The following is a 14,822-nucleotide window of genomic DNA, read 5'->3' as shown; positions in this document are numbered from 1 at the left end:
GTGTAATGTGAGGGGATCAGTAGTGTTCCTTTTCAATAATCACATCAAGCATCTGTTCTACGGATGTCGCGTAAGGCAAAAAAACGTAGGCATACTCAAGTTTCTTAAATGCCGGTTACTACTATCCATTTGTTATCAGATTCTTTAGAATAATGGTTGTCTCTAACGGTTGTTCTTTCTAAAATGTGCAATTACATCCTGAAAAGAACTGACCAGTATACACAAGAGTAGGCTACAGCGTGCAAATACGCGAAAATATAAAGACATAATTTGACACATTTAATAATACACTTCGAGTTAAACGAAAACACAATATCCTGACGGTACAACACTGAGACACGCAGTTTCAGGAGCTGCAGAGACAGTTTTACCTCAACTGTTGCCTTAACCTGGTGAATTTTTATGGTATTTAAGACATATTCATGTACAGTTCTGTAATCGCAAATTTGCAGTTATCATTATCCAGTTATATTTAACACCATCTGCAGCGCCTCCTATTTTAAGAAATGACATACCCAAAATAAAATGGATACTATTATTGAACCCTTTTGACAACAGACATAATCCTTGTCTCTTCTGAGAGAGTCAATTACTCTAATTAAGTTTCTCAAGATATTCTTTTTTTCCAGTGGATACAGATGCTTGTAGCTGTGCCTGGTGGGCTTAGAAACACAATGTACCACAACCACAGTGCTAGACAAATCCTGGTTCAAACTAGATGACAACACCAACAAAAATTAGTTTTCTGCCTTGTTTTTTCTGAGCTATTTCTAGGTGGGATTCCAAAAATGATATTTGGAGATTTCAAAAGGACATATGGTAACCATCTTATATTATGGGTGTAAAATACTATACGTTGTATTCCACATGCTCATGGAAGACATGATTAAATTAGTTCCCTTTTCTCCTGCCCGTCACACTCTTCCCTCTCCATCTCCTCGCTCTCCCCTTGCCACCTCTGGCAGCAGCAGGTCTGGAAGATTATAGAAAATAAGTACATTAGTTATCTAGTTTACTAATGCATTGATTGTGGTCCATTGATTGAAAACTCATGGAAGGACCCCGTAAGCCTGTCGCCACCTCAAATGTTACAAAATAAGGAACTTGTCGTCACTAAAACATTGGCATCATAAAATAGTTTATAGAGATAGAGCCCTGAGTTTTAACACTTTCAAATGCACTTTCACTGTAAAAAAAAAAAATTATAATGAATGCAAATAAACCCACATTGGCCCGAATATGAGATTAATGAACATTTGATTTGCGGATCAATGTTGTGCAACTTTGTAATGTACATTTGCCACACTAAATATGACTAACAAAAATCAAATGGTAGGATGCCAGCTTGATCTTCATTATATCACAGATTCAACCTATATGCACGGCCTTTTGGCTTCATACCTTTTACCAAGAATGAGAAGAGTGCCCTCTTGTGACCACAAATCAAGCATGCAGCCTTTGACAGATTCTGGCATATTTTAATAACATATTCTTCCCCTGGTAGCTTATCTTCAAAATGCAATATATTCTTCCTCTAGTAACATAATGGATTACAGACTCAGACAGAGATACACTTTGTATGTTGTATTTATTTACCATTTTGATAATAAATATCTGAATAATAAAAGTCATTTTTTCAGCATCATCTTTGAAAAAAGGGTCAAAAGATGGCATTTTAAATACAGATCATACTGCAATACATACTGTTTTCAAGTGTACAATTTAATACTGTAGTTTCAATGAACCGGTCCAAAACGTGATTATTAACATGGCAATCATCCCAAACAAAACTCAGCACTTCTCACATGGACAATCTCACTATTTGGAGGGGTACTGAGTGAAACTACTGCTGTGTTGAAGCTTTAATGTATTAATGTAGATTAATGTAACAATTACAAAAAAAAAAAAGAATATACATATTAATATAACTTCATATATTGTATAAGAACATGAGATTGGGTATAAGGTACCAAGAAAAAAAAAAACCTGGTCTTTCAGTTAGCATCAAATAAATAAAACTTAAATAGACTACAGAGAAAATACCCACCACCAATTTTAGCACTAAACAAATCGACCAAGAACAAAAAGGACACAACCTTATTCAGTTTGGAGGGAAGGATTCCTATGATGGGAATTGGCAATTGCATTATGGGCTTGTGTACCACTATGCCCCCTGCATGAATGGAAGAATCATTACAGTACAACTCCTCTGATACTCATCAGTGGCTATTTTCACTACAGTAACACACAATACAGAAGAGAGCTAGCACCAATCAAGGGTAACCTGTAGGCACCCGGTGAATAGCTAGCTAGCAATTTAAATGCAACCTATCTGCTTAAAATAAACCCAAATGTGTAATGCGACCTGTGTACTTATTTTATTTTTGCCTTCCTCGTTATAGTCAACAATTGGTTACTCTGCTAAAAAGCTCATAGAAATTTAAGAATACATTGCAGAGTGTACACACATATTTGAATGGTACCACGATCTTAAATATTCCCAGTTTTTAAAGACAAGGAAGGTAACATTCATCATATACTACAGCAGGGGGGGCCTACTCCAGTCCTGGAGGGCCACAGAGTCTACACCTAAAGATCAGCAACTAATTCAGACCCAAGAAAACAGGGAATTCAAGTTATCACTCTGCAGCTCTCAAGGGGCAGGGTTGGGGACGCCTGTGCTCGAGTGTACATTGATTTTTCTCTAACTCACTAGACTGACAGAGAATATCGATTGAAACTTATAGAGACCCAAGTGAGGACATTTAACTCCCAAAAAAAACAACTGTTTTCAATCACACACCCTGCATGCCAACCTTTATGAAGGCCGAGCATGTACCTAAAGGGCCTTCAACTCTTACTGGCACGCTGAGTCCAATTTAAAAATGCAAAATCACCTCAGTCGGGGCATTAATAACCCACAAAACCTCTGTGTGCCACAAACATCAGCAACTGCAGGGAGCCAACATCAGACTTTCAGGTAATAGTTCTGTGCCCTCGTAAAACCCAGCTTAAATATTGTGAGAACTGCAGAAATTAATTGGCAGGTCTTGGTCTTCAAAACAAAGTACTATTACAGTTTTAACAACTCCAAAAGTTAGATCTCATGACTATATTGGAATGGTTACTTTAATTAGATGTTAAACAAGTCTCAAATATAAAAAGGTGTCAAACCACACTTGCTGAAGTAGGGGAAAATGAAGACTCAAGGGAAGTAAGCCATCAGAAACCATCACATTAAATCCCAAAGGGTTCTTTCTGTTACCAGTAGTTTCCACCTTAAGGAGGTCCACCATTCCTTTTAGCACAGTTCATCCTTACATTGTCTTGATAATTCTTACATACAGCATCTAAGAAAATAAGGAGAAATTATGCAAAGGAAAGATACATTTCAGTTGACACCTTAATAGTACAGGACTGGGAATAGGGCCCAAACACTCCCAGCAACAGCTTAAAATGTTGCATGTCTTCTGACATAAAGCTTCCACAGTAACCTCTTATCATGTACTATAAAGGCAAAAATAAAGATCAAATGAAATGACAAGCACACACAATAACACAAAAGGTCCATCATCAGCAACCCACACATAGCGGTGGGAGACTAGCGATCACACACCCGTTTTAGGATCCTTCATGGTTGAAAGGACCCTACAACGAGGGACAAATGAGCCTCAACTCACAACACATTTAGAGGTGGGGCTGTGAGAGTCACTGATAGAGACCCACTGAATGGAAATCCCACAAATGAAATGGCTGCATCGTCTTCCACTGAGCCAGCTGGAGAAGACTGGCCAATCAGTCAACACAGAAACACTACCTCAGCACTACAAAAACCAGCAACACTTTCTGTCACACCACGCACAGAGGGGGAGGGGCTAGGTACTGGTCATCCTCACTTCATTCAGCACTAAGCTTGTACAACCACGAAAGAATGGTGACAACATTAGGCTCGCACTAACAACGTGGGCAGTTCGTACTGTCTGAGAAGATGTTGGAGATGCAAATACATCTATATTTTCTGGGCAGTCAGTTTATTGTTGAATGGCAATCATCAGCTAACTCGTTGTAATCTGTGCGGTCTATGCAGAAACAAGCAGATTTTCACCCACTGATTTTACATTGTGTGTTTGGAGAGCATTCTGTGGTATGACAAGTAGCCTACTATTCAACAAATAGACAGCAGTCCTCCTTTTAGGACAAACCTGTTTCTTGTCTCCTTTCTACAGGGCACAACTTATCAAGTAGCCTAAGCCAGCCTCCATTTTGACAATATATAAACAAAAATGGAATCAGTTGAAAGACAGATTTGTTGCAACACATGGTAAATAACATTTGCAGGGGAAACAAAGTATTAAAAATAAAAATGAGGCCTTTCTTATTTTTAAAAGTGTATATATGTGAGGCACATTCTCCATTCTCCACTGAACAAGCACCCACTTGGCCAGGGAAGACACAAACAAATGAAAATCGTCAACACAATTGGCTGAATAGATATTGCTTTCAAGTTACGCGTGATTGGTTTAGACAGTTGTTCGTGTAGCCATAGGGTCTGGAATAAATGACACTGATGTACAGGAAGCATGGGCGGGACAGAGTGGAGTGCAAGGGGAATATTAATTAACTGCTGGTGAGAAGAGTTTGTGGTTGACATTAAGATCATTTCACATGTAAACACATTATGGGTAGACCCAGACTGTCACAGCGACTGAGAATGAGCATTTAAAGGTTAAGAAACACATCCCGCCCCCCCATGAAGAGAGGAGCCACATGGTGCTGACTGCCCCCCTCGGACACACGGCTGGCTGAGTCAGCGGTTTCCACGGTGACCTGAGCCTGCTGTGCGGGTGTTGGGAATCCACATGACTGGTGGAGGAGGGAGTGGCCAGGAGCGAGCACGGCCTGGTGGGTGGGGCAGTGCATGATGTGGCAGGGCGGGGTGGGGGGCGGGGGACAAGGCTACTCCATTTTCTGTTGAAGCTTCTTCTGGAAGCAGACTGGCAGTATGGAGAGCAGGGCCAGCACCCCGAGAACGGCCAGAGAGTTCCAGGACACGGCCTCCCCCGCTGTGGTCAGTTTGTACAGGGTCGTACCCGCGTTGATCGCCACGAAGGACGGAGGCGCCACACCTGTTAATGAAGAGAGAGGGCCGAGTCAGCACATTAGACACTATTAGCACACTTTACACAGGAGTGCAAAGCACAAATGCAGTAAGGCCCTTTACAGAGGATTAAGAAAATTTAAAAACAAGTGAGGCACACATGCAAAAGCCCATTTAAATGCAATGGAGTGGTTTTACACACGAAAAAGGCCCCTTGCTAAGGTCAAAAGTCCTTAACCCAGGAGGAAGGACCTTTACATGCAAGGGAAGCCCCTTACAATCAAGTAAGGCCTTTTACAAACGAGCAAGGCCCTTAACAAAGAGGTAAGACCCATTACACAACAGCAACACAGTGACACAATGATATTCTCTCTGAAAAATAATTGAAAAATTAAATTGCTATACAGTTCACCTGATTTTTAACTGGTTCAACACTGGATGCAGGCATGCTAACGTGAATAGCAGCACAGCACAACATGGCTGTAACAATAAAAACGTCAAGGTAAACATTTTTCAACACCAACCAGCCAATTCGGTCAGGTTCTTCCCCTTACCCAAGAAAGTGCCCAGGAAGAAGACCCCCAGGGGGACATTGATGACAGGGGAGGTGATGTTGATGAACCAGTTTGGCAGGAAGGGCGTGATCCGTAGAAAAATGATGTAATTAATGAGGTGTTCCCTATGTTTGTCAACCTAAATTTAAAAGAAGAAGAAAAAACACCTTAAAAACAGTTAAAGAAGCCAAGCATTTTTATAGGGCAGGCCAATTGTGAACAGTTAAAGAATCCCCACCATGGGCCACAACCGATTACCTGTCATGCACTTCCCTGGTGTCTCCAAGTAGTTTTTTTTAATTTTTTTAAAGTAGTCAAATCTCCAAATATCTGTTCTGTTCTCTCAGTGCTGGAAACATGTCCTGGCATACAACGAATCCCAACCAATTCCAGAGACACCCCAGTGCTCTCTGATAAAGATGCAACACTTCAATCCCCTGACACAATCTCACAGCACCAGCACATCACGCGCAGCCTTACCTGCTGGGACCACTTCAAGGCCTTCTCTGTCAAGTACTTATAAACCACCGGTCGGCCCACCAGATAGGACAGCATGTAGCAGAAGGAAGCTCCCAGGCCTGAACACTGCAAAGCATCATGCATACAACCAATACTTTATTATCACTCAACTTTATTATCACTCAATGCATACAACCAATACTTTATTATCACTCACTGAATGGGTGGGCTAAGCAAACCCAGAAAATAAACAGAAAACTGTTACCCTCCTTTTCAGCACCATATGGAATCAGATTCATTATGACTTTATTTATATATAGCACCCCCACCCAAAAGCCATTAGAGTATAGATAAGCATCCCTCTTGCATTATATGTTAGATACGAGGTTCCAAATCCAGGTCCTGGAGACTCTGTTTGTATGCTGGAGTTCTTAGACTTAGAAGTATAATGAGCTGTTAATTGTTTTTAATGAGACATTTTAATGTTTAATGAGGGATAGTTTACTCTCCTAATGCCACACTGCGTCAGAGACAGAATGCACAGTCAGTTCTGAGAACAGACAACTAATGACTTACTTTTCTGTAATGCGCTGTGACAAATAAGTCTGGCTCCCTAATCAATATCCCACAATGCACTGCTATCCCTAGGCTAGACAACCACTTTGGCGCCCTAGCTCACCTCAAACAGACTGGAGATCCGGATTTTGATTTGTCCAGATTTTGTTTGATTTGAGATTTTTGTATGATTGGATTTGCAAGGTAATCACATAGAATCAATTAACCTGACAGGCCTTTCAGTGAGTTAAAATCAACCTACATCACTTTCTCTTTATTGCCAACTATTTTTTCCACCCAACTGGCTGAACTAGTCCCATGTGTGTTCCCTTTATGGCTATTTTTATTATTTCTTTAACAAACCACCTGACCTGGGGGGCTCTTCCTCAAAGAAGCAGTTGCTGAGATCACCGCCACTGGCATCACGGTGTAGCCTTCTTTGGAAAGATGACTTTCACTTTTGCTTGGCATTTTAAAACCAACGTGGCGATCCTGAGCAGCGATACTCACCAGGCAGACCAGGAACAGAGCGAGAGGAAAAGGGTACAGGTAGCCTGAGAGGATACTGAGGAAGATGGAGCCCGGGATGGCAAACGTCTGGAGGCTGAGGCAGCAGAGTTAAGGCCCACAGTGGCACTTACACACACAGATGGAAGTCTGACCAGCTGCTAAAATAACAAGGTGAGACACGAGGTGTGAAGGGATAGGACCCTGCAGCGCTGAGCGTCAGACTGAAACATGTAGCTGCCATATGGCTGTGTCTGAACAACAGTAACCCTGTAACACAGATCTGCATTAAATAGGGGAGCTTTTAACAGAAAAAGGGGTTCTCTGTATTCAACTTAGACAGGGATGAGCCTTTATACATACTATCATTGGAAAAGTTGCAAATATGTACTTGCTGTCCTTAGAAATCTGTGCAAATGTAGACAGTAACACATTCTTGGCACATGCCTGAGTGAATGTTGTAATGGAGGATCTTTCAAATGACAAACATGCACATCGAAACCACTGGCTTAACCTGGGACAGTCATTTCTACCAGCCCAGAGCATCACAAACTTCAAACTACAACTACAAAATGAAGACAGAGGGGACACAGTTACATTAACTGTTGCACAGAGATCAGTGAATGGGAAGTGTAGAGCGCTTCGATGGCTGGTGTCGCGCACACGCTAGGTGTCACACCCTCCCGCTAATGATCAATAGCTAGGACGCTCTGCTTAACAGGCGCATGCTGGTGGCCTCCATTCATTCCCAGGATTCCCTGGTTAACAAAAAGGTTCTGGGTGACTACAGGGGCCGAAAGAGGAAAGAGGGCGAGAATTTAAGACAAAGAGCAGACAGAGGACCCATTCCCAGGGACATTGTGTGGTTATTGGCTTTAATTCCACACATAAGTCTTATATTCCACTAAGATAGGAGATGGCTGACAGAGATGGCTGACAGCAAGCGTAAGTACGATCTAGAAAAGCAGTAAATATGTCCCTCTGCCTGCCAGTAGACAAGCAGGCCAATTCATCACCTAGATCCATTTTCAGCTACGTTGAACAAGGTAAAATTCAAAATGCATACAAAAAGGAGACAAGCACAAGACGAGCAACACAGCCAGGCTGAAATTTCTCATTGCACTACCCATCTGTTAACACCAGAGGGAGCGTTTGTTAGATGTCTGAGGAAATTAAAAGCATAAAGCTTATTTAATGCACATCTTAAGCCCACCCTTTCTGTAGCAAACTGGTTAGAGACAAATGTTTGAATATTTTATCATAATAAATTATATCAATGCTAAACCAAAATGGGTTAAGGATGTGTTGGTTATAATAATGTATTAAAATAGAATATATATTGTTACTTCCAAAGGGTTAAACAGGTCCACAAAAATTTCTCAGCAACACCGTGTAACTAACAGAAAAAAATGACTAGCGCTAATCCACAACCCAAGAGTCAAGGTTCATGTTGACACTGCCTGATGGTTCAGTATCATGTTCTTTACCTGCTGAGCTTGAAGAGCAGTACTATCCTGTATTCTCTCTGGCTACTCAAGTGCACACCACTTGTGTCATTCCAGGTCACTAATTTAATACTTCCGTTTACAATACTAATTTTTGGATTGTTCAGCTAACCTCACACTTATTGATTATAAACAAGCCTTCTGTGCCTCATTAGTGACATCAGGCTTTTGTATTCCTAAGACTAATGCTAATGTTCTTCACTTATGTAAATCGCTCTGGCTTCAGCATCTGCTAAGTGATTATAATGCAATGTAATAATTAAATTGCTAAAAGAGGAAGGATTCCCCAACTATGTGGGTGTACATAAGCTCCTCAAACAAGGCTGAAAAACACTGTGCGTCTCCAACTCTGCCTGAGGGGCATCTCCAAATAACTTGATTGTCTGCAATCCGGAGGAGTAGAGTCAGGGGGATTAAAGGGCAGCCTTCTGATTGGCTCAAACTGGGGTCAGGGCTGGGTCAGCTGGACGTGGCCCAGTGCCTTTCGAAACTAACCAGGGCGAGACAGGGCGGGGCGAAATGAAGGTGGTAAAGAGAGTGCCACTTCCAGCAGTTTAAAGTCCAAAGAAATCTGACACCTTTCATGGTGAAACACGGTGAAAGGACACAAACTTGCTCGTCAGGCAGAATTAGCACTGATGATTCCGTGACGTCACGCACTTGGAACAGGGTGATCTGAACCCTGGAAGCTCCGAGTCCCACGGCAAGTACTTGAATGTGGGAGATGTTCCAAACCTCAGGGCCTGGAACAACTTGCCTGCATGACGGTAGGAGCTTCTGCTGACAAGCATGCATGTCTGCACAGATGACTCACAGATCTAAGACCTAGCACTGAATAAACGCTTATCTAAAAGATCTCCTGCTCTTCTTCCGCTGTGGCACTGAGGCACCAGTAGTTTCAGGAGATGCATATCAGGTTTTTTTTCTTTTTTCAATCAAACAGGTCTTATCTGCATTTCATAGTAGGCCATTTCACTCAAATCTCTCCCCTGTAAGAAAAGGGTAAAATGTGTATTGCATACTGTACTCTCTTAATCAGGAGGGATTTCTGCAGTCTGGACACGGACCAACTTGAGCCAAAAAAATAAAAAATACATTACTGGTCCTGTAAATAACCACACTGTCCTGATCCTTCACCTGAGCAGACTGGCTGTTCAGTGTTCCTTTAACCCCAAAGCCAAGCACCAAGAGGCTGGTTCACAGACCCCTCCTTTTTAAAGAACAGACAAGTGCCCACCCAGTGAAGCTCTACCACCCTTAAGTCTAAGTAACGCACTCTGTATTTGTGCTCACTTGCGCCAGCCTGATCAAGGCATCGCCCTCTCGTTGGGAAACACTGGGCTCACCCCCGTTCACATCGTCACTGTAGGATGACTCAGCAGAGTCGCCATTCAGAAGAACACAGTCTAGCCCTGAACCTACTTGACATGGGCAGCCCCCTCCCCTTATGTCACCTCACACCACTCTGTGGCCAATCCGACTGTCCGTTACTAGTCTAAGCCAATCACAGCCCAGGAGGACACACACGTCACACCCCGGGACAGTGACACTTAACCGTGGACAAGCACACAGATATGCAGACCCTACTCTGTGAAAGAGTGTGCCTCACATGCTGTGTGAACAGGTGCAAATGCATAAACAAGCTGTGGCCACATGAGGACATCACATGGTGTGTGTTACAGCAACCAGACTGCATTCCTGTCATAGAGAAGCACTGCTGAGCGGAGCCTTGTGCCCACTCATAACCTGACCAAGGTCACAATACTGACACACCACTTATTCACCAACAAGTGACACTTTTCACGACACACAGAAGTCATTTAGCAAAGTTATTTAATCGATGATATTAAAAAGCCATCAGCCAAATGCCTTGTTGTTTTTTTTCATTTAGGAGCCAAATTGCTCAAAAAAACTGAGACCATATAGACAGACAATGCAAGTGTCTGTCTATATGGTCTCACACACACACACACACACACACACACACACACACACACACAAACATACTGTGTGTACCCCCGGACACCTCGGGGTCTTGTCAAATTCAACTGCTCTGCACAACTCAATCTGCACCTGCTGAGTTCAGACCGCACTCTGAGGGGGAAACCCCCAGGCCTGAGGACCATAAGCACATAAAATGTCTCTCACACAGACAGAGCTGCCGGCAGCAGCTGCCTGTCCTGCTTTCACCCGGCTGCTGTAATACATCTCTTTACATTTATTTCCATTGGGGAAAAGCTGCAGCCGTGGCCATCAGGCCGACAGCCCCATTCCCAGAGGGCAGCCCCACTTCACCACTGCTCTCTCTCGTGCTCTAGGGTCAGCTACAGTTTTACAACTGTAAAGAAATGTACGAAAATGAAGTTTCAAATGCGAGCGCACTTTCTGCCAGGCGGGATAGCTAGGAATGGCACGCAATGTTGCTTAACAGCAGCCTGACGTCACCGGCAAGACAGCGACTAAAAGCCAAAGCAAAACAGAAAGAGGCGATGGCTGCTCACATATCCTTCACTGGAAGGTCAAAGAGACATACAGGTACCATGACACAACAAACAGTCGCCATGCATGAACCGCATCTCCATGAATTATCTCATTCAGGTTTTTTCCAGGTGATTATTTGTGCTTTTAAAAGCAGACCTTTCTTCTACGCCACTCACTAATTTTCTTAACCATCCTGATGGAATGCAAAAGGTTATAATTACCAAGGTAAAGCATCCAAATCTGTTGGAGGACAGTCTTGGCTTGTAGAACTTGGTCCCAGAGCATTCGTACAGAGAATTTTGCATTACATATCAGGACGCATCACATAAAAATGTGCTGTGTTGACAAAACATGCCGACCAAAATAGCTGTCCTTTCAAAGAGGATGAGAATGGCATCAAAATGGCCTCTGCAGAGTCAATCTGCCTGTTGGGAACAAGGACTACTCCACATCCACAAATTATGATGCCCAAAGCCACCCCTTCAGATGCTCAGTTACTCAGCACATGCAAACCCACCTTTTTATGGTTGAACATCTCAGTTATCGAACAAAGGATACAAGACATATGTTGCGAAGTAGGCAAGCAGGACTTGGGCGTAGTAAGTGTCCTTGTATTTGGACAGCACTGTGCCCAAGGCCTTGGCGTCATCCATGTCTTTGGGGATTTTCATCTTATCCTTCTCATCACTGTGTGGGAAAGAGGTATACAACCTGACTGTGCATTGAAGGTATTCAACACAATACACTCCCTCTTACACACCAATATCGGGTTTTACACAAGAATATGATATGGTCTTTATAAGCACTATGTAACAACTTCATAGGTAATGCATTAAGTACTCTTCAGCCAACTGACAGCCAAACTTAGGGTGTGCAACAGCTTCGTTATACAGATTTCAATCTGATTTGGTATTTCATGGCAACACTGATCATAGCAATAGTGTTCTCCTGGATTCTGACAGTCATACAGTACTACTTTATATATCACTCATAAAACCTTGTCATTCATAATGTTTTACACAATTGGTATGCTTTTCTGTAGTTATGCTTTGTGTGGTGTTTGAAATGAGTTTCAGTACCTGGCTTGATGTGATAATGTGGTTTCATTGGAGGAATTAAACAGCCACAACCTCTGCAGTACAACTAAACCTCAGAAAGAAACTGAGCAACATGCTACTAGTTGAAAAATGTCTGACTTCATCCTTGTCCAGATAAAATATCACCAACAGGTAGTTATGAATAAATGCTGATGCAGGAAAACTGCTGTAAAGCAGACAGAAACAATCAACTTTGTGGGTACATTAGCCAGGTATTTGAGGAATTTGACAACTAGATCTCAGGTGAGGTACAGGGACTTCAGCAGGATAATCCTACTAGGTATCACTTAAGGGTCAAACTATGATCACAGATAAAACACAGGGATTATACACCACAGCACAGAAGTAGGGACTTACTCAGTCAGATCTGGGAAATTTCTGTAGACCAGATACATGACAAAGGCCGCACAGGAGAAGATGGAGACCAAGATAAGGAGTGACATACGTGCTGACCCTCCTTCAGAATGTGATGGACCTTGGGAAGGAAGAGATTTTTTTTTTTTTTAAGCTGGAGCATTAATCTTAAACTTCATCACCAAGAGTGAATATATGTCGTTTGGAAAGTAGGGTCTGTACACTATTCCTGCAATTCCAGGATTCGTTTTATTTGCATACAAACATTTGCAACATCTTCCAGGCTCACGGGCGCAAATGTAAAAAGGAACTGCGTTCTGTACAGATGTCTGATTAATCAAAGTGCAACACCTTGCAGAGATTTGCATCACATCTTGCACCCACACGTGGGAATACTCTGTGTTTTCGCGAAAGAAAAGCATGCATAGATTTGTCAGATTGCGTTATAGCTATGCAAAGTCTAAAGACAGTCCAACGTTACATGGATACACTACTGTGAAATGTTTGTTATCTGGACTTTACACACTGATATCGCGTAACTAACGTCTGCTAACTCGGAAAATCTATCGTGCAGTTAGACGCTAATAACGTTATCATACAGCACTCTCACCACGCCTGCTGGCTAGCGAAGACATTACCGCAGAATTCACTATCAGACAGCGTGATCCCACCACGAACGTTACAAATTCATTGCATTGGCTTAGCTAGCCAAGTTAACGTGGCTATCTCTCGTTATTAGCGAACGCACAACAAAAACAGCAGCATTAACGACTTTTGATAACGATAAGCCCACAAGCATTGGGTTACCCATCTGTAATCTATATCCTGTATATCTTTACTGTAGCAAGAAAGCTAGGTAACTAGAACAGGGAGTCAATAATAACACACAACCTGTGCCGTAACAGTACAAATGCGGTTAGACAGTGATAGCTAGTTAAAATTAGTTAAACAGCCACAACCAGCAAAGTAGATGACCAATTCTCGTTAGCAGAACAGCTATTATTAACGTTAGAAGGCTAGCACTAACGGTACCTGCTTTGATTACATCTGCTTCCTTTTTCTTCGATTCCTCTTCGGTTAACGTCTCTGCCGAAATGCTATCAACTTCTCGTTGTTCTCTTCGTTTCTTGGCCATTTTTGTATATTTTATGTTACTTATGAATCCACCTCAAACCAGAGATAATGTCACGGTCCTCTTTCAATTTCAAATACACCTATTGAAGGCGTGTTGTTGCGATGCCCGGTCGGTTCCAAGCCGGTGACAAGAGTGTCGACCTTTTACCTTTTACGCTATTGTCGTAAAGTAGCCAGCGATAGGATATTTGCTTAGCTAGCAGACCAGAACGAATTTTATTACTAGCGCCCCCATCCGGTCAAAATTCACATTGATCGACAGGCATTATTATCAAATATCATTAGCACACTGTTGTAAACATTTTGGAAGCGAGATATGATATGAGCAATGCTGGCTAAAGCGTAGGACGAGAACTCCATAACTTGATTTACAAGCATTATTAACATACTGCAAACATCTTGGAACATTGCCTTACGCATAAAATACTAGAGCGGTCGTCAAACAGTAAAACAACCGAAGGTAAAAGCTATTTAGGCTACTGTTTCCATTTACCCTTAAAATATGAGATAAAATATGTATTTTGGTCGTTCTTAACTGAACATTCTAATGCTGCTGTAACAACCACTGTTGGTCATTGTAAGCAATGGAGTTCTAGAGTTCTAGATATTTAAAAAACATTCCAAAAAACTTACTCTTCGAATGGTTAAAGCGGAACACCTGGGCATTATACAGAAGAGTAGCATGGACAGTGGTGACTAAATGTATGGCTGCTGTATTGTCATTAATAAAATTGAATGCATGTCAATTTCAGACATATCCCTTTTCATTTTGATTGCATGAGTAACAATTGTAATTTGCTGCCATCTACTGCAAAAGGGAAATGGTGTTTTGAATAACAAAAGATGTTTGATTTATGGAGAGCTAGCTCTTTGAGAGTATCAAAAGTTTTACAACCTTCATTGAAAAAGCGACATTTTAACCTTTGATTGAGTGACTATGTATGTTTCTTTGGGGCCTTCAACAGGTTGGTAATTCTCGTGAGAAGCTTAGGCGTGCTTACTCAATTACAATTTGTTATTTATTAGATCTTCTATATCCTGAGCAACTTACAAAGTAGCTTCAGGAATAAACATTCAA

The 14,822-nt window shown here is 42.0% G+C and overlaps 1 protein-coding gene across 1 annotated transcript; it reads right to left on the bottom strand.

Annotated features, from left to right (window-relative positions):
- Window positions 1-1,569: 1,569 nt before the first annotated feature.
- LOC118227984 (transmembrane protein 41B-like) lies at window positions 1,570-13,910 on the bottom strand. Its single transcript, XM_035419134.1, has 7 exons — window positions 13,643-13,910; window positions 12,614-12,731; window positions 11,718-11,846; window positions 7,177-7,270; window positions 6,133-6,237; window positions 5,653-5,791; window positions 1,570-5,126 (listed from the first exon to the last, which is right to left on the bottom strand). The coding sequence occupies exons 1-7, from the start codon at window positions 13,743-13,745 to the stop codon at window positions 4,957-4,959; spliced, it is 858 nt and encodes a 285-aa protein (XP_035275025.1). The 5' UTR covers window positions 13,746-13,910; the 3' UTR covers window positions 1,570-4,956.
- Window positions 13,911-14,822: the final 912 nt, after the last annotated feature.

Source organism: Anguilla anguilla, chromosome 5 (assembly GCF_013347855.1).
Source record: "Anguilla anguilla isolate fAngAng1 chromosome 5, fAngAng1.pri, whole genome shotgun sequence".
Lineage (NCBI taxonomy): Eukaryota > Metazoa > Chordata > Actinopteri > Anguilliformes > Anguillidae > Anguilla > Anguilla anguilla.
The sequence above is the reverse complement of the archived record's forward strand: the minus strand, read 5'-3'. Positions and strand labels throughout refer to the sequence as shown.

Bases quoted from the DNA above. Each gene is read 5' to 3' on its own strand.
- LOC118227984 (XM_035419134.1), bottom strand. From the start codon at position 13,745: ATGGCCAAGAAACGAAGAGAACAACGAGAAGTTGATAGCATTTCGGCA. The intron at 7,271-11,717 runs GTATCCTTTGTT...CTGCTGCCTCAG, and splicing joins TACTTCGCAACATATGTCTT to CCTCCAGACGTTTGCCATCC. The intron at 5,792-6,132 runs GTAAGGCTGCGC...TTTTAAATTTAG, and splicing joins CCTTGAAGTGGTCCCAGCAG to GTTGACAAACATAGGGAACA.